General features: G+C 37.7%; 1 protein-coding gene across 2 annotated transcripts in view; it reads right to left on the bottom strand.

Moving 5' to 3' along the window:
• LOC412855 (Down syndrome cell adhesion molecule-like protein Dscam2) overlaps window positions 1-20,901 on the bottom strand; it is a 213,777-nt gene that overhangs the window by 86,363 nt on the left and 106,513 nt on the right. For both annotated transcript variants that reach the window (XM_006563917.3, XM_016911468.2), the window contains exon 2: window positions 13,365-13,454. In XM_006563917.3, coding sequence (XP_006563980.2) covers window positions 13,365-13,452 — 88 coding nt within the window. In that variant the 5' untranslated portion in view covers window positions 13,453-13,454. The remainder of the gene's footprint in view (window positions 1-13,364; window positions 13,455-20,901) is intronic.

The raw sequence follows: 20,901 nt of genomic DNA, 5'->3' as shown, positions 1-20,901 counted from the left end.
CTCGTCAACCTCCATCCAATCCCTTTTCATCGTCATCAACAACCATCTTTACACTTCTACCACGTGGTTCTTCGTTTCAACCTTAAGTTAATTCGGCGGCTTTCCACGTTTCGAGCGTCCCACGGCCGGACGACGATCCGATCGCGACTCATCGTGGTCCAAAATTAAACCATATCCTCCCCTCTCTCTCTTTCTTTCGAATCTTTTCGCCGAATCGTACACCCGTTCACGGGAGAAACGCGATCATAGCCGCGGACACCGATTTACCGATTTAATCGGATCCTCTCGGTTATTATGTAGATAACCTGGCGGGCGGGAATAATTGAATTTCGCGCGGCGATTGGACGCGTCATGGAGACGAGTGGGATCGGCAATTCCCCGGACCGTGAAATAGGATTCCGAGGGAATTCTCTTTCCGCGCAAATTTTTCGCGATTTATCATAAATTTGAACGATATATGTATATATATATGTATTTCATGGAATTAGAATTCTTAGTCTTTGATTTCGATAGCAAAGAAAAAGAAATTGGAGAAATTGTTTTATTCATCCAATCCGTTTAAAATTTACGGTTTGGATAAATTTAACGTAATCTGGGTCGTTATAATCGGATATATACATATATACAGCGTGGAATTTTTAACGTAATCTAAATTTTCAATTGGATTCGTTGCATGTACACGTTATGAAACTATTTTTGTTCTAAATTTTCTAGTTACGTAACACTTTACGAGATACTCGCTAGATATATCGTATCTTCTCTAACTTAAATTCTCAATTCAATATATATATATTCCACCAAAATTTCTACGCTTACTTAACCTAAGCTGTTAAAATTTATTATGCAATTTCAATTTATATTTCCACTTACCTATCTTATGAAACAATGTATCATTATATCTCACCCAATATCCTACGCTTTTCCACCTTACTTCTAACACTGGAACCGAAATTTGCAAAAGTAAAAAGTTATTATCTATTATCTTAAACATCGATTTCACGCAATTTCAATTTATGTTTCCATTTACCCATCTTATGAAACAATATATCATATATCTCACCCAATATCCTACGCTTTTCCACCTTACTTCTAACACTGGAACCGAAATTTGCAAAAGTAAAAAGTTATTATCTATTATCTTAAACATTCGATTTACATGCAATTTCAATTTATATTTACCTATCTTATGAAATAATGTATCATATATTTCACCCAATATCCTAAGCTTTTCCACCTTACTTCTAACATTGGAACTTGCAAAACTAAAAAGTTATTATCTTACGAAACATTCGATTTACACGCAATTTCAATTTATATTTACCCATCTTATGAAACAATATATCATATATTTCACCCAATATCCTACGCTTTTCCTTATTTCTAACATTGGAACCGAAACTTGCAAAACTAAAAAGTTATTATCTATTATCTTAAACATTCGATTTACACGCAATTTCAATTTATATTTACCCATTTTATGAAACAATATATCATATATTTCACCCAATATTCTTATCCTATGCTTTTCCACTCTATGCTTACTTCTAACACGAATCGAAACTTGCAAAACTAAAAAATTATTATCTATTATCTTAAACATCGATTTCATGCAATTTCAATTTATATTTCCATTTACCTATCTTATAAACAGTATCATATATCATATATTTCACCCAATATCCTACGCTTTTCCATCTTACTTTTAACATTATTCTAACAAGTTGCAAAACTAAAAAGTTATTATCTTACGAAACATTCGATTTACACGCAATTTCAATTTATATTTACCCATCTTATGAAACAATATATCATATATTTCACCCAATATTCTTATCCTACGCTTTTCCACGTTACTTCTAACATTGTTCTAACAATGTTGCAAAACTAAAAAGTTATTATCTTACGAAACATTCGATTTACACCCGCACCCTCTCGCGGGAACGACTCGATTTTAATAAACAGGCCTAAAACTCGAGCCCGCCAATTTTCGCCCCCCTCCTCCCTAATATCTCTCCGATTACAACCCGTTGCCCGTAACGCAGAGGACGGCGAGAGGAAACCCGATTTGTTGTGTCAAGCCCCTGACAGCCGGGGGACGAACTTTAACATGCAATAACGAGGATGCACGCGTCGACACGGCGTCGCGATGCCTAAACGCCCCCCTCCCTCCGCCCCACGCGGTGATGGATTAGACGCGTGGAACGAGTCCGCGTCACGGATACACCATCAGATGAAAATCTGATTCGGTGGTAACGTGTACACACGAGGGCGGCGATGGCGGCAACAATTCCAACCAATGATAGAGAGGAGGAGGGGGAGGGAGAAGGGGCGGTCGAGTTTTAGGGTACACGAGCTCTCGAGTTGTAATATTTCAACGCGTGGATTACGCGAGATATTTTTTTTTTTTTTTTGGAGGGGAAAAATTGGATAGAGATAGAGGAAGGTTTGAAGGATTTTTCATACGAGAGAAATCGATTTTCTGATCTTTTTTAATTTTCAAGTTCAACTCGACGATTCTCGAGGATTCTCCATTTTCGTTTCGATTTTTGATTTTTGATTTTTGATTTCGAATGGTTTGATCAGTGGCGATTTATCGAGTTTTCGAGCGAAATTCGATGACGAGAGGATTAAAGTTTAGGTGAAGAAGTATAATGGTTAAAGTATAAGGAAACGCGAATCAGGATTTGAGATGGAGGAAGAGCGAAATATAATTAAAATTCTTTTTTCTTGCACGCGCGATTGTTTCGCATCTCTTACGATCTTTTAATAATTTTTTACGCGTCAAGATTATATATTAATGAAGAACGTAGTTTGAATTTATTTTATATATTCCTCGAGAAAGTATCTCGCAAGTATCTCGTAAGTAGCCGATTAAATCGCTATCTTCATTCATAATCCAACTTTTTGAAAATACAATTTTGAGAAAAATCAGCGAAAAAATTAATAAAATAAAATTAAATTTCGAGAATCGCGAAACTCGTTCTATTCGATCTCTGATCAAAATATATACGATAAAAAAAAATAATCGTCGATCGAAATTTTATTATTCAAACCCCTCGTTAAATCTCTCGGATTAATTAATATAACAAATACTTCGAGTTAATGAACGAACGCACCCTCCCTCCCTTCCTTTCTCCCCCTCTTCATTCATCATCGATTTTCATATTTTTTAACATTCGATCGTTGCGGGGGGAGAGGGGGTGGTATCGCGAAAACTAATTTCACGCGCCGCACGCCAATCCGATTTTCATCCCCGTGTTATTATGTGTTTTTCCTTCCTTTTTCCATCCCCTCGGTCAACCCTCGTTTCAATCCCCTATTTTTCGGATTAAACCGTGTCCGCGTCGCTTCAAAACGGTGGAAAAACGGATCTCGTTCCACTACGAGGAATTTTCACTCGGCCTCGCATCGAAAAAAAGGGGTTCTTAAATTTTTCCTTTCCCCTCGAATCGAACTCAAATTTGAAAACGCTTCAAACTCGAACGTAAGTCATTATAATTCCATTTTACACAATTCAATTATACGAGAATTAATCAATTTGATTCAAATTACGAGATAATTCTTTCCCAACACGATTTTCCACAATTCTTCGCAATTTTGTTTCAAATTTAAGTAGAATTCACAGAGAAACATTCTCGACTCGTTCCACGCATACATCTCGAATATCGAAACGAATATAAAGGACACCGCGTGCATGGAACGTGATCGAAAGGGGGGCAACGTTCACGAAACTATCGGACCTATTGCGTTTGATCGACGATATCGTTAATAAAATTTGCGATACGTTGGCAGCAGCGTCCCGCTTTGTGGCGCGGGGTAAATATTAAGCGCGCGCGTTTTAACGCCTCTGGCAACGCGCGGCGTGCTCTGCGGTCGCAACGCAAACCCGCTACGAATCCGGGACACGCGTAAAATAACGGGCGCAGAACCGATCGATCGACGAAACCCGACCGATTTCCATTTATTTCCACCCTTTCCTCGATTATTCTCTTCACTTCGAGACGTGTCCAACGCTCGATATCCTCTTCGTCATCCTCTCGTTAACCGAAACTTTTCTTAGCTTCAATAAACTTGTAGAGTTACGGTGTATACGGCAATAAAAGTGATTTATTACAAAGTTCTGTTCGATCGAAAGCAAAGTTCGTATTCTGACGAAGGTTTATTAGAAAAGATTCTCGAACGTTCTAAAAGTTGTCGAAAAATTCTCCCTCTTCTACATGCTCGAGATCGAGGCTCTTTGATGAGTGTGCAATAACACTGGATCATGAGTTAACACTAATTTAAGGAATGAAACTGAAGAGCTACGCCATCCTCAAAATCCCCTGTTTTCCAGGAAACTGTGATCCATAAGTGTTTCTTAATAATTCTTCTCAAAAGCAGGGAAAAATATCTCAAGTCTCAACTAAATCAAATTTCGTTTCTAAATATATTCGAAGCGAAGGGTCGTCCAAATTCTTCGTCTCCTAAAAGCGATTTATTCTTTTCTCGCGGCATGATCTGAATCCAATGTCCGAATATTATTAAAAATTGCAAAAATTTGGAAAAACCACGAAAGAAAAAAAATCACCTCGATCACCAATCCATTAACTGCAATATTACGCGCGATAAATCGTATCACATCTTATTGTGCTTAAACAATCAACCCCTTCGATCAATTACGCACCTAATATTGAATTAACGTACGAATCAAACAATTAACAAACGCATTGCGGTGTATTGCATCCAGATTCTCGTTATCTCGGCATCCCGTAGCAGTATTCAATCCCTCGCCCCCGTGGCGACATTTGCCACGATCGCACGAAGATCACGATTACTCGATCGTCGCCGCTCTCTGACAATCGTCCATCGCGGATAAACCGGCTCTCTGATCTCGTCATGGGATTACGCGTCATCTAAACCGAACCTCCTCCTCCTCCTCCTCCTCCTCCTCCTCCTCGAGAATCTGGGAACACGGTCACGTAGAGATAGTTTTGGAACGAGTTATGGAGACGCAAGCATTGTCAGCTCGAACCAACTTAGCCCGCGACGCGAGGGGTAATCTTTCAGCCACCCCTTTTCCCGACACATCACAGGGAAAGAGAGGAGAGAAAGAGGAGGAAATTGGCTGGCGGAGGAATCGAGGGAGGACGAATTTCGCGCCCCATTGATGCCCTCGCTCCGATAATTATGCGATCTGACGTATGTGTGTTTGGAGAATGTATGAAGATTGGCCTTGGTTTATCACGGCCTTGGTTGAAGAAAGAAAGTTGAAATTTTGTTAAGGTGAGGAATAATTTTATTTTATAGTTTCTTTTATTATTTTGAATAGGAATTTTGGGAATTTATTAAGAGACAACAAGAATTTTGTAAATAACGGAATAGAATTATACGTATATCCAAAATTTTAATATTACCGGAAACAATTGTGCAATTGTTTCGATATTTTCAACGTATCGATTCTCGCGTGGACGAATGGAAATTATTCGGTTTGTTATTTAGCAGCTAATTGCCTCTATAACGAACAATGCCGAATTACATTAAATGTGAATTCAATTTTGAGAAAGAGAGAGATAGAGGGAGAAAAAAAAGCTCTAATTTAATCGTTATATATATTTAGTTCGATGATTAATTTCTCGTCGTAGAAACAATTCAAATTTTATCTACTGATCTACGCACAACGAAATTTCTATTAGCGGATCTCTGGATTAATATAATTGCCGAAATATATTTTTTTTATTATAATTATTAACCAAGCAATAGTATTAAAAATATTTATTATTATTATTCCGAATGAATCACTCACAGGAAAAAAATTTTTTCCAATCGAGTAGTATTCGATAAATATCCAAGCATTTTATTTCGATAAATAAATAAAAATAATAATAATTATCACGAAAAGAATGGAAAAGCCTCAAAGACTAGACACTGACTCAAATATATCGAAATTCTCCTTCATTTCTCTCCTCTTTTGTTTTATTTATTTTTCTTTTTTTTTTTCACCGAAATAGCGACGACGAATCGAAGATTTTCCAAGTGATTCGAATGAAACGCAATAATGAAACGGCGATTAAAAAGAGAAAAAAAGGGGAGGGGAAGGGAAAAATGAAAAAAAAAGGACGTCAGCCTCTCGTTGTCCGGCCATCGTGCCTCATTAAAAACGTATTCTATTCGCGAAACGTAAAACGGGAGGAAAAAGGGAAGAATCAATGGAAAACAGGGGATTTGTAACGCGACGTGAAAATGATCTGTATTTTTTTTTCCCTTTTTTTTTTTTCTTTTTTTATCGTCATTTAAATCCAACGAGATATATTGCACCGTAATTATTTCGTGCACGATTCAGCAAATCTCGATCGAGATTTCAATCGATCAATCGTCATCATCCTTTCAACATAATTCCACGTGTTTCAATGAATATTGAGAATGGTCGAATTAATTATTCTTTGAAAGATTATGAACAAAATGCGATCCGATGTATTGTACCGATCTGGCTTGTTCCCTCAATCTGAATCGGTAATCTTTTAATCCTTGATGATGAAAGATCATATTATATTGCTTTTCACAATTCATAAAAATAGTAACTCGATTCCCGATTAACCATATCATTTCCATCAAAATACGAAGATGTCTCTCGTGTAGGAGGAGCAACACGATCTAATTTATAACAACATCCCCTATATATTCTCTTATTATCAACAAGATACGTTTCCTCGTATTTTCTTCTAAACTTATTTCAAAAGAATTAATACAAATTTTCTAGAAACTATTCCAACAACTAATAACTATATTCATCGCGAACAAATCCTAAATCCTATCTTTGCCGATTTTCAATACACCCCTCGTCACAAAACGCCAAATATTCGAAGAAACTTATTTCAAAAGAATTAATACAAATAAATACAAATTTTCTAGAAACCATTCCAACAACTAATAACTATATTCATCGCGAACATATCCTTGCCGATTTTCAATACATCCCTCGTCACAAAACGCCAAACATTCGAAGAAACTTATTTCAAAAGAATTAATATAAATTTCCTAGAAACTATTCCAACAACTAATAATTATATTCATCGCGAACAAATCCTAAATATCCTTGCCGATTTTCAATATATCCCTCGTCACAAAACGCCAAACATTCGAAGAAATCCGAGAGAAATCCTCCTCCCCCCCTGTAACGAGACAATAACTTCACTCCCTTCCATACATCACCCGACCAACAAACACCCTTTCAAAACTCCATCCACGCTCCAACACCCCCTTCATCATCCCCTAACACTGACGTTCGCGCCAAAGACGCGATCCGGAAGAGCCGTGGTAAAGTCGTCCATTTTCCAGCGGACACGTACCTTCGCTTAATGTCCGTTCGCGGTGATGCGGGGAGGACACGCGTGGAGAAAGGGGAGGGGAGGGAAAAGTCGAAGGGAAAAAGAAGTCGAGAGAGAGCGAGAGAAAGAGAGAGGAGAGAAGGGAGAGAAGGGATTGGCGCAGGCAGAGTCGCACAAAGAATGGCGATCGTGGGTGGATGGGATGGACCGAGGGGGTTGGTGGCGAAGGGTAGACGCGGCGGAGAGCGAGTATCGCGATACTCCATCGGCTAGAAATCGATACGGGGATGGCCAGGGGGATAGAAACTACCACTCTTGCTGCTTGTCCGTATTCTTCCTTTTTTTTTTTCTTTTTCGCGAGAGACGACATCGAGAGGCGCACGTGGCCCTCCGCCCGAGACTATGAATTTTTAGAACGTTGAAAACGGTTTTCGTTTTGCGAAGATCGAAGATGATGTTATATTATATCGAGAGAGGGGGATAGGCTCTCGTGGCGTGGAAATGAGAGATTTTGAAAAAGGTTAGGTTAGTATATTTTTGTTCATCGCGGATATTTAAACGTGTAAAAATGTGTGAAATATTCGAGACGAATCTCTCCGAATTTAGTCGTATTTTGTAAAAAATTGCGTTCGTGCAACACGGTCTATCGTGAAAATCCGGATATTTCGGTAGAATCGCGGCACGTGAATTTTGATAAAATGTATGAATTAAAATAACGTGTTCCCGTCAGTTTAGAGCAATCCTCTTCGCGTAGCATCATATGTACAGTGCAGGCAAGCGTTGGGAACGAGTTGAAAGTAAACAGATAGTTTCGAATAGTTTGCGATCTTTACTTCGGAAATTATACTCTTTAAAATGAAAATATCTCTTTCATTATTGTTTCTATATCGGTGGAATAAATGCTACACTTTTCTCGAGTGCTATTACTTGCATCCTTACGATAACTTTGTACATTCGTATTAATATTAATCAACAATAATTACGATTATACAAAGTTCAAATAATTATTTTATACATCCGATAACACAAATTGAATTTTTAATATCTTTTCAGTAATTTCGAACACGTGTTAATTAAGAAAAGGGAAAAAATATGAATGACACAATTGATCGAAGAATATTTTTTCTTTTCTTTTTTGAGTCGGTTTTTACAACGGCAAGTGGCGTAATTATTGGTACTTTGCGTCAATACTGGTACTTGGGCTTAATTGTGCGTTAATTAACTGCGAGGAATTAATTAATACTTCATTCACCTCGTTACAAAGTTGTTAATGCGGACAAGTTATTCGATATGCATTCCACCGAATTTCCGCCACGTTAACACGAGCTTATCCAAATTTTGATTCTTCTTCTTCTTATTATTATTACGTACATAATTGTATGAAAATTGTGAGGCCTAATTTAAATAATATTTATTATTTCGAGTTAACGAGACAGAAATTCAACTTTGACTTTCCCCCCTTTAAATTCAATTTTCATTAGAAATTTTCGATTAACCGATACGATATAAAAGTAGAAAAGTTGAAGTTAGAGTCATGACGATAAAACAAACAGAGGAAGATCTTGGAGGATGAGATACGTTTATCTTACGTTCTACGTTGATCTTTCGTTTAATTTTCCATGTTATGACTCTATCTTCATCCACTCCCTTTAAATTCTCGATATAAAATATATACCTTATAAATTAATCTTTCACCATCGATCCAGAGAAAATCGCACGAATTAATCGAATTTCACGTTCGATCCAGCTTCAATTTCAAACGATTAATTCGATATAAATAAATTCTCCATTTCCACTTTGAAATTCTCCTTCGAATATTCGAAATGAAGGGACGATCGAAAGAAAAATTAGTTTTTTAGGGCTTCGACTTTTGACGTTCATTGGAAAAATTAACCGATTTTCACTTTTCCTTCGGTCCAAATAATTCCATTTGAATTATCGAGATTCTCGATAATGCATCAACGCATCGAGGGCATCAAGGAGCGCGTCTCGTCGTTTACTACTCGTCGATACTCGAGCGCGGCCTATCTCCGCCGTCCCCTAATGGATAATTTCCATCCCACCCCCTCGAAACTTTGTACGAAAAAGGGCTCGTTGCCATCCACGATTGCCTCGATCAGAAATCAATAGACGCGTCTAGAGTATCTCTGCACGTGTCGATCGACGATTTCATCCCCGCTTTTTCACGTTTGCGTGTCGACACGCGATTTCGAACCCCCTCTCTTCGAGTATCGCCCCCCAGAGTATAGAAATTCACGATACACAAAGAGATAAAATTCTAAAATCAATCTGTATAAAATACAACGAGATCCAAAAATTAATTTATACACTGACGAGGACACCTGTGTTGAAAAAGAAAATCTTTTTCCCAGAAATGGAGTTACATCTTCGAGAAAAATTCTTCCAACAAATTTCTCCCTAAGACTCATCTTAATCGGGCGGGAAAACTTCCACGACGATGTCTTTTTCCCCCAATTGATTCCTCGAATCTTATCTTTTCATATCGTTTAGAACAACCAGAATCTGCCATCCACGGTTTCCCATCGATAAAGCGTGAAATGAGAATCACTGAGGTGTTCGGGCCCGGAGAGAGTGTTGGCACAGTGCTCGTGATCGATTACTCGTCATCCGCGCGCGATGTCCCGAGTTCGACGCCCACACCACCCTCCCTCTGCCAAACCAAACGTACTTCTTCCCCTTTTTTTTCCACCGCCCCCTCCAATCCTCCCACTCGTTGTCTCCTGCCTCTCCCTTTCCACTTCCCTGTTCCACTTCCACCACCACCACCGATACGATCACGCTCCTCTCTCTCTCTCTCTCTCTCCTCTCCTCTCTCTCCATCGTTGCATCCACCACACACGTTTGCATCGGCACACGAGGAACGAGGAACGCACACCTTTTCTCTTCCTTTTCTCTTCCTTCGTTGGAGGAAGGGGTTGCTGGCGAAGGGGTTGTTCTCGCCGGAGGGGGGACCGTAGGCGTAAAAAGAGTTGGAAAAGGGAAGGGAGGGAGGATGGAGGGGAGGAGTCGATCTCTGCCAAATCAAACTTAAGCCTCCCTTATCTCCCCATCTTTCGTTCGATGCCGGACATTCGGAATATGGGTTCGCCCTCGGTATTCGAGGAGTATCGATCGTAGGTGACTGGTCGCCGACCACTCTTCCCTCCATTTCCAACACTTTTCGCGCGGTCTCCTTCTCTGTTCAAAGTTGGTCGACTAAAATTTCAGAATTTTTAGAATTATCTCCCTCGCTCCAAGAATTGTGCGATTGAAACTATGTATTTTCATTGGTATTATTCGTGGTTCGTGAAAATGATATTTAATGTGATATTTGAAGTGTAGAATGCGTTGCACAAATAATTATTTATGACGAAATACGAATAAATTTGGATAAAGTTTGGATTTGAAATACTTTAGATAATTGAAAGTGTGCCACAAAAATTTTCATTGCTACACCGTCATACTTTCACGTGATGCTTGCGTATAAATCAAAATAAAAGAGGATTGTACAGATAGATAGATGACAGTTAATGATGATAATAATAAGAGAACAAGACAATGAGGAAATTATAATGAAATAATTATTGGCAAAATTTCAATCGAACGGATACAAAGGGATAGTAGGAAACAAATACGTTTCTCCTTTAATACGATCAATTTCAATGGATATATAATCGATTTATTAAGCCGATCACGCGTGTCACTTTTTTTATTTTGTTCGAGATTAAAATATACAGGAATTAAAAAACGAGTGAATAAAAAATGGGGAAAAAGGGAGAGAGAAAGGAACGGGATATATGAAAGTTTTATCGAAAACCGCGTGCTTCTATCATAAACACACACACATATATATCTATCTTTACCTTAATTAAAACGTAGGATAATAAACAAAATGTCGAGCAAATAAAACTGAATATGAATTAAAACCGTGCAAATGATGATCCAACGTGCGTTCTTAATATTACATCCGCGGTTTTCGAAATTATTATATATATATATATGTATCGAATGAACTGACGAAAGATTCGAACACGTATTCGAATATAAAAATATCGTTCAACTTTGTTCCATGTTCTCAAAGAAGGATTATTAATATTAAAACGATTATCCTCCTTTCCTCTACTAAAATTTATCATCGTTCTACTCGATCTCTTTAACGAGCGATTTTAATCTATCACCGATTATCATCATTTCGGCGAGATCTTTTTCAAACAAACGACAAGAAATATAATTTAAATCAATTTCACACGATCCCGCATTCGAAGCTCCCCAATCATGTTAATGCACGCGAATCGGGCACGGCTGCAGCGCAAGATCAATTTAATCATTTCAATCGTACCAACTTGATTGACGTAATAATATGTAATAACGTAATAAATTATATTAATCGAAATTAAATAACGAAAATTACCACCACGATCTTAATTGAAATTTATCTCTCATATAAAAAAAATATATGATTATTCGAAATGATCTTATTACACGAAAAATCAATCCCTCCAATCCTTTATCCTTTATTCCCTCCCTCTACGATCCTTCAACGAAAGATACGCGAAATCGATCGAAATCGAGGAGTTGCTTAAGAGTTATTAAACAACTTTATTAAAATATACGATTATTCGAAACGATCTTGTATTACACGAAAAATCAATCCCTTCAATCCTTTATCCCTCCCTCTACGATTCTTCAACGAAAGATACGCGAAATCGATCGAAATCGAGGAGTTGCTTAAGAATTATTAAACAACTTTATTAAAAAAAAAATATACGATTATTCGAAACGATTTTGTATCAGAAAAACCAACCCCTCTAATCCTTTATTCCCTCCCTCTACGATCCTTCAACGAAAGATACGCGAAATCGAGGAGTTCCTTAAGAATTATTAAACAACATTATTAAAAAAAAATATATTCGAAACGATCTTATATTACACGAAAAATTAACCCCTTCAATCCTTTATTCCCTCCCTCTACGATCCTTCAACGAAAGATACGCGAAATCGATCGAAAACGAGGAGTTGCTTAAGAGTTATTAAGCAACTTTATTAAAAAAAAATATACGATTATTCGAAACGATTTTGTATCAGAAAAACCAACCCCTTCAATTTTTTATTCCCTTCCTCTACGATCCTTCAACGAAAGATACGCGAAATCGATCGAAATCGAGGAGTTGCTTAAGAGTTATTTATTAAACAACTTTATTAAAAAAAATATACGATTATTCGAAACGATCTTCATCAACCCTTTTTCTTTTATTCCCTCCCTCTACGATCCTTCAACGAAAGATACGCGAAATCGATCGAAATCGAGGAGTTGCTCAAGAGTTATTAAACAACTTTATTTGAAGAGTGACTCAAATTAGAATTTTCGAAAAAAAGATGGCAGATTGGCCGCTCCTCATTGTCTTAGCCCGGCTCCCATATAATAAGCCTGCCTATCTGTCCATTAATCTAGACACGGTTCGGGCACAGTGCGCGTCCCCCAGGATACACAAACCCCCTCCTCTCCCTTTCTTTCCCCCGCCTGGCTATTATCGAGGCGAAAGAGACGGCGGTTTGGGGGCGGGAGTAAGCCTAGCAGAGGACGACACGCCAAACCGTTGCCAATTCTCCATTGTCCTTGGCAATCGGCCATTCTACCCTTTCACCTCGCAACCCTCGTTACACCGGACATCTTATCCTCTTTTTTCTTCTTCTTCTTCTTCTTTTGCAACCATCGAGGAACCTGAGATTTACTCGAAACGAAACGATGAATAGAATGATTTCAATATCGTAATTCGTTTTTGGGGAGAATTTTAATGAAAGTGGACGCGGATGAAATATTCGAAAATATTCGAAACTGTCAACGAATGGGAAAATATTATCGTAATATCATCTTTCGAGGTTTTTTCTCGAGGATTTTATTTTACACAAGATCGTACGTTTCGATCAACTTGGAATTCATCACCGCGTGTAACGTATTAATCACACGTGTTAATCTTTGTGATATATTTTCGTTCGAGATAATTATATTCGGATGGTGAACGAAAATGTGGAAATATAAATGTGAAAGAGACGACTCACCGATCAGAAGGAGCAATGATACGGTCGAGTCCATTCCCAAAGCCGAAACTCGTCGAAACGCGATCAATTCAACGCATTCTCGGAACATTCCTGTAACAAGAATTATGATTTTTTGGTTAGGTTACCAGTAGAGGAGGGAAAGGTGATTTGGATAAGTGTTTTTAACGTAACGTTTCTTGTCGATGTCGCAGATCGGATGGAAACAGGTTTTCGAACGATTAATTGGGGTTAGAGGGTTGAGGCAGTGGTTGATGCATCGATGTTTGTAAATGCACGTATGTATATATATACATCGCATAAATTTATTCCTTTCAGAAGTTTCAAATATCTGGAACATTGATCTTTCATTCAAACTTAGTTTGATTTAAACTTTGATCAAATTTGGACAAGAAATAATTGTAAAAAAATATCCTGTAATTTTAATCGACAAATTTGACCAGAACAATTTAAAATGATTGAATCAATTATTTAAAAAATTTCTTTCTACGTTTTTAAAATTTTTACTTACTGTAACTATACTAATTTTTTATTTTATTTTATTGCTACGCGCATATAGCGGGGGATAATCATTTTGACTTAATTTTGTTGCTACAACTGCGCGGATGTTCTCTCGAAACCACAAAGGGAAGCATCATGCACGTGTACATAATTATCCCTAATATAAACTCATTAACATGTACCGAAAGCAGGTTGAATGGCAGGTTAATATCTCGCTCAAAATATGCCATGTAATCTGACGCGTGCACGGATACGCGAATACATTTCACACTTTTACGTTCACGGATTCCTCGCAACGCCAATTTCCAAAATAATTAACGGCCGACGAATTCGAAGGGCCGGAGGGAGCATCGATCGAGCATCGTTTTCTTCGATAATACACAATTTCCAATCTTCAACCCCCGCAAACAACCCCCGAGCAGATTTCCAACAGAAACTTTCCTGGAAAGCAAACATGCTTCATCAGTTTGGAATAATAGTTTGGAGGGTGGAAAAATATGTTTATCACGCTATATATATATGTATACATACCTTGAAAATTCACATATTTAACTTTCTCTCTATATAAATAATTAAATAATTCGATTCTACAAATATCAAATGCCTAAAATTTTGTTTTACAAAATTTTTAATACGAATAACACGGAATAATGGGGATAATCTCGTGAAAATACTTGAAATATCTATAAAAAAAAGAACGAAAGCTTCGATTCTATAAATATCAAATGCCTAAAATTTTGTTTTACAAAATCTTTAATACGAATAACACGGAATAATGGGAATAATCTCGTGAAAATATTTGAAATATTTTTAAAAAAAGAAGGAAAGCTTCGATTCCATAAATATCAAATGCCTAAAATTTTGTTTTACAAAATTTCTCAAAATCTTTACTTTAATACGAATAACACAGAATAATAGGGATAATTTTGCGAAAATACTTGAAATATATTTAAAAAAGAAGGAAAGCTTCTATAAATATCAAATGCCTAAAATTTTATTTTACAAAATTTGGCAAAATCTTTAATACGAATAACACGGAATAATGGGGATAATCTCGCTATTTGAAATAAATTACTTGAAATATTTATAAAAAAAGGAGGAAAGCTTCGATTTTATAAATGCCTAAAATTTTGTTTTACAAAATTTCGCAAAATCTTTAATACGAATAACACGGAATAATGGAGATAATTTCGCGAAAATACTTGAAATATTTATAAAAAAAGAAGGAAAGCTTCGATTCTATAAATACCTAAAATTTTGTTTTACAAAATTTTGCAAAATCTTTAATACGAATAACACGGAATAATGGGGATAATAAACTACTTGAAATATTTATAAAAAAAGGAGGAAAGCTTCGTTTTTAAACATCGTGCCCATTCTGGATGGCATGAAACCATTCTCGTTTCGACGGATTTTACGGAAGCGTTAACAGGCCGGCCACGCTCGAGAATCAAGCCGAATTAGCATGCCGCCTACGCATCTGTTGACCATTAATCAATTAGCGCGATTCCGCGTGCGCGCGCGATGTAACGATAGAGATAGTGCACCCCCGACGGCGTAAAATTTCGGTTAAATGGCGCTTGCTCGCGTCCCGCGCGTGTTAAATGATCGCGTCGAAAACCGCGGCGAGAGTAAAGTTTAATAACGGCACGGCCGCCCATGGTGGCGCCACGCGAAATTATTCTCTTTATGGTGTGTCGCGTGTGTATCGCGGTCGACCATGGTAAAGGATAACGTGCAATGTTTTCGGGAATTTCGGTTGGAATATCGCGCGTGAAATGCCGGTCAACGGTTCGCCAAGTATCACGAGATGCCAATATTTATAATTTCGATAAAATATCGAGATATAGAAGGAGATGTCGTTTGAAAGGGGAGGAAATTTGGACGATCTTGGATTAAAGAGAAGAGAGTTGGATTAAAGAATGGGAAAGGGATCATTCGTGATCGTCGAATGTGCTTTGAAAAATTAAGATTTCCAAAGACTTGATAGGATGTTTTGGTATTCCTGGTATTTGGGATTCGAGGAATCTAAGATTTAAAGTCCTTGATTTAGGGGTCTAGAATCTACATCCCAGGGGTGGGTTAAGATTCGAAGTTCGTGGGATCAGAGGTTCAATTTGGAATCGATGGTCTGGGAATCAATGGAATTTAAAATTTAGACTAAGAGTCCAAGAAATCTATAATCTAGGAATTAGGATTTGAAATTGAAGATCTTGGAATCAGCATATAAGATTTAAAATATAAGATTAAGGATCAAGATTTGAAATCCACAGTCTAGGATTCCAAGATTTGGAGTTCATGATCAGATTAAGAATCCAAGATTTGAAGTCCACAATTTAGGATTCCAAGATTTCAAGGATGTCCAAGAAATTTAGAATTTGAGATTTAAGATTCCAAGATTCAAACTTTTAATATAGAATCTATAGATTCTGGGACAGAGTTCTAGAGTTCAGAATTAGAATCATTGTCTAAAAAGATCCACACAATTCGATATCTAAATTCGATGATTCGAAATCAAGATCTGAATTAAAAAAATCATAATTTTCTAATAGAAGAAGATGCCAGATGTATTTTTTCGATTCTCATATCGAAGCGAGAAACGAGGGTTCGTAAAGGCTGGTATGAAGTGGAGGAAATTTCTATTCGAGGATCATTTTGATCCGACGTTTGGAATTGAAACGTATTAGACTGAACGCGGATACACGTATAAACCGGTCGATAAGCGATAAGATTGATGATAGCGCGGTTAAGATATTCATTTATTTCTGAAGAGTGACACGCTATTTTTCAGCACGCTCTTCGACGAGCGTAATACATTTATCTTAATATTTCATGCTGTCCGAAATAGCGAGAATAGCGTGTGGTTTATCTCTCCACGTGTGTTTGTATAATGGGACGAATGTAACTGCTGCCAGTAATGTTGGCAATAAAAAGAATTATAGGATGTGTATATTTCTTTCTTCTTTCATTCGTTCCTATTTATGGATGAATCTATCAGATATCTAGTTGTATAATTGTATCGATTACATGTAATATTCTCCCTAGATGGGGAAAAGTTTTAATTTTTAAAACTTTTCCTCCTTACTTAATCAAAATGGAATATTCAACACACGTTTCGTTTCACCCTTGACAATTGCATTTTAAATTTCGTTATTAAATTTGAAAATCAAAGTATTTCAATATTCAGACAAGTCTGCCACTTGTCCATTGTGCAAACAAAGAATGAAAGGAGATCAAGATAAATACACTTGGACCCTTTCATTGTTTCTCATCGAAGCAAGTGGATATAAACACTCTTAGATATATAATCAGAGAAACAAATCTACAAATGGTCAGAAGCAATTATCAAAGTTTACGAAATACTCTTATTTTTTTTTCACATCAAAGGAAATTAAAGGCAAACATTGAGGAAACATGGAGTTATAAATATTAATTTTTCATTAAATGGAAGCCCAACGAGAGACCCTCAACGTAACAACACTTTAATAAAATTTCACAGTCAAAAATATTACCTATCTCTCATCTCCTATAACATCAAATAAATAAGTGGAATGAAAATAATCTTAAACGAGACTTGAAATTAATTTTCTCTTTATCAAACTTTCTTTCAGAACACTCTCTATGCCCCATCATTCTCCAAGTATCGAATAACAAATATGAAATAGAAATAACCATCGCTTATAATTGCAAACTTTTATTTTAACAAACATCAAAATCATCCCCTATGATAAAAAATAAAAATAATTTATAATCCATTTTATCTATTAAATTGATATTGAATACTCTACCCTCTGTCTTTCTCCTATAATTTAAATCACAAATTTTAATTCTACTTTATCAAAATTCTTCCACCACCCTTTCATCATCCCTTAAAAAGAAAACATCCTAATTGAAAAACTACTTTCTCAATTTCTTTTTCTTTTTCCAATGAAAACAAAATTCGACAAAACTCGAAGCATCTTGAATCCCGTCCAGATCACGATACACAAGTTTCTGAAAAGTGCACGCACAGTCGGATGATTTCAACGACAACATTGAAAACTGTATCTCCGCGTCGTGGGGTTGGAAAAGGGACAAAAATGACCGACTTGGAGCGGGCAGGAAGGCAAGGGGATAGTGGATGCTGTTGGAGAACCGGAACCGCGGTCATTTTTCACCGCGCGGACGTCCGTTTCCGGCGAAATACAAACAAAAATGGCGCAGGAAATACGTAGCGATTTCTTTTAAATTTTTCCTCCGTTTTTTCCCGCCACGAAACGCGATAGATTTTTGTGAATACGAAACCTATTATTAATTCCTCATATTATTCTTCGTATTAGAAAGAATTTAGAAGAAGTTATTTCTATCTCGATACTTTCGATTTGATAGATTCGTTTGTTTCAGAATTCAACGAAAATTCAAATTATCTCGAATATTTTGAACAGGGAAGGGAGGAGGAATGAGAATTGGATTGGGAACAATGGATCATCGGGATTATAATATACTTTCCTTATTGTGCAACGTGAAACGCATGGTTGCAACTTTTTTTTGAAATTTAAACGCAATAACAACGATACGGCCTGTCAATAACCGTTCCCGGACATTTTCATCGGGACCGAGTTCTCGTTACGTACTACTCGATGCTCGAGCAGAGTCCTGCTGGCTTTGCAATTTACGTTTCAACGTAGCCGTGAATACAAATTGGTTTGATCGATACATAGGATAGGTGGATCACTGTCACGGTTTAAGCATAAAGCTCGTTGTTTCTTTCTTCTTTATTTCGCAAAACTCTTTCTTATCAAAGAAAATCAAACGATCGAAAAATATATCTTGCACAAAATAGGATTGTCTCTTTTCCTTTCCATCTTCCATCAAGTAAAGGTTAAGGATTATTATATTGATAAAAGAGACAATGCTAAAATGATCAAATTAATTAACCAAAGATTCGATAAAGAGACTATTAGAAGACTTTCCTCCCATCCCCTCAAAAATCAAACACATTCCAAACAACCTCTCCCCGTTAAATCGCGCCAAGTCCCATCCAATCCACCGATTCAACTTCCCCCTCCTCTCCTACAAACTCTCCATAACCATTAAACCACGCTCTCCCTCCTCGTAGAAATAGAGACACGTCTCAAAACAAACTTGAGGGAGAAAAAAAAAGGAAAGAGAAAAGAGAAAAATTCTACGCGGGACAGGAAACGAAAGCAGTTAGGAGAGAAAAAAACACGAGAGGAAGATGGAAAAGACGGGGAAGGGGCGAAAGAACACAGAAGGGAGGGACAGAAAAAAAAGGAAAGAAAGAAAGGAAAAATTATTAAAGGTCCCGATGATGACATCACGTGCGTGGAGGAGGATGTGACGTACGTAGGTGCATCACAGGCTCGGGGGGATCAACCGTTTTCAGCATCGCATGAATGCATTATTACGCCCTGAAACCCGACCCCAACCATCGCGGTGAGTAACCATAGACACGCGTGAACGGATTTGCGTTCGATCATCGCGGCCAAGGGGGGAAAAAGGTTCTTTTTTTTTTTTCTCAAAAAACCACTACGTGTCTGTCACTTTGCGCCGACGTTTGATGCTTTTTACTCTCCTCCTCGTACGTAGATGTGTATATCTTCTCGTCTACACCCTCCCCCCTCGCAACGTTTCAAAGCTTTTTGCCCCGCGGTGAAAAGAAAGTCGGGGGAGGGAGGAAGGGCACCGCGTGGAAGAGGCAACTGCTACTTCGACCACGACGACGACAAGGAGGAGGAGGAGGAGAGAAATCGTGTCGTGGTCGTGTTTATGTTGGTCGTTTTTACGAGGGAGAGAGGGGGGAGTAACTCGCCTGTATGGGCGAATGACTGTATACACGTTCGTTACAACGTCGAGTAAGCACAGGGAGAAGTATTTTCTTTTTTTGATATTCGATTCGAAATGGAAAAGGGAGCCTTTCAGGGGCTGCTTCTTTTCTTTCCCTTTCTCTCTTTCCTTTTTTTTAAGAGAGAAGTTCGAGAGGGATGAAAGGGGGAAGTTGGATCGAGGAAGTTTCTTTCTAGGAATTTTTTAACGATGAGGATAATTCTTTTCTTTTTTGTTTTCGCGTGGCACGATCGGGGAGGAAGGATTTGGTTTATTTACCGATTCGATCGAGTTTTTCCTTCCCGATTCCATCTATTTTACAAAGGGAACTAGAGAAGAGTTCGATAACCTTAAACTTTAAATTTTCTTTCTCGATTAAAAGGGAATCGAAGAAGATAGAAGATCTTTTACATTCTTCCACCATTACAAAAATTTCTCGATTTTTATTTTGTTTATCACATTTGCACAACGTTCCTCTCCTTCCACCCTCATCCTAAAGAATCCAAATCCGCGAAATTACACGTCTGGACGCGTTCTTCGCCAGAGAATCCCCGCTTAAGGGATCCTCCTCCCCCTCCCTACCCTTCTGATAATGGAAACCATTATTGCGGCGAATATCGAAAGGATTTGCGGGCGAATCGGGGCCGGGTTTAATCGGTGGAAAATCTACTTTGGCAGAAAATTACGATATCGAATTGGTTGGCGCTTTAACAAGATCCGAGATTCGCCCTTCGATCCTTTTGTCCGCGAGGACACGAGTTTCTCTGAATCTGGTTTTATATATATATATATATATATAAACTCTCACCTGTTGAGCATCACCGCCGAAAGAAAGTTGGCCGCGTCGATAACGGCGAGGAATAAGGAGAAAAGGAGGGTCTCGCGGCTGGTTGCGCGCGAATAATGGGTCAGAGACTCGGTCACGCGCTCCTCTTTCCCTTTGTCTCTTCCTCTTTTTTTCCAGGGATGCGTCTCTCCGTGTTTCATGCCCCCTTCTTTCAGAGAGGTTTGCACGAAGGATTGCTTTATTCCTTGAGTTTGAAAGAGGAAGGTTTAACATTCGGGAGGGGATGGATGAATCCTGGGGACGAGATTGTTTACGAGTTTCGAAGAGGAGACGATCTTTATCCGCCTTGAAATATCACGCATAAGTCGAGTATAATTGGATATCGTTGTAAATAAAATTTTGAGGTAGTTATATTAATCGAAATAT

The sequence above is a fragment of the Apis mellifera genome, linkage group LG3, assembly GCF_003254395.2.
Source record: "Apis mellifera strain DH4 linkage group LG3, Amel_HAv3.1, whole genome shotgun sequence".
NCBI lineage: Eukaryota > Metazoa > Arthropoda > Insecta > Hymenoptera > Apidae > Apis > Apis mellifera.
This window is presented reverse-complemented; position numbering and strand designations above follow the sequence as displayed.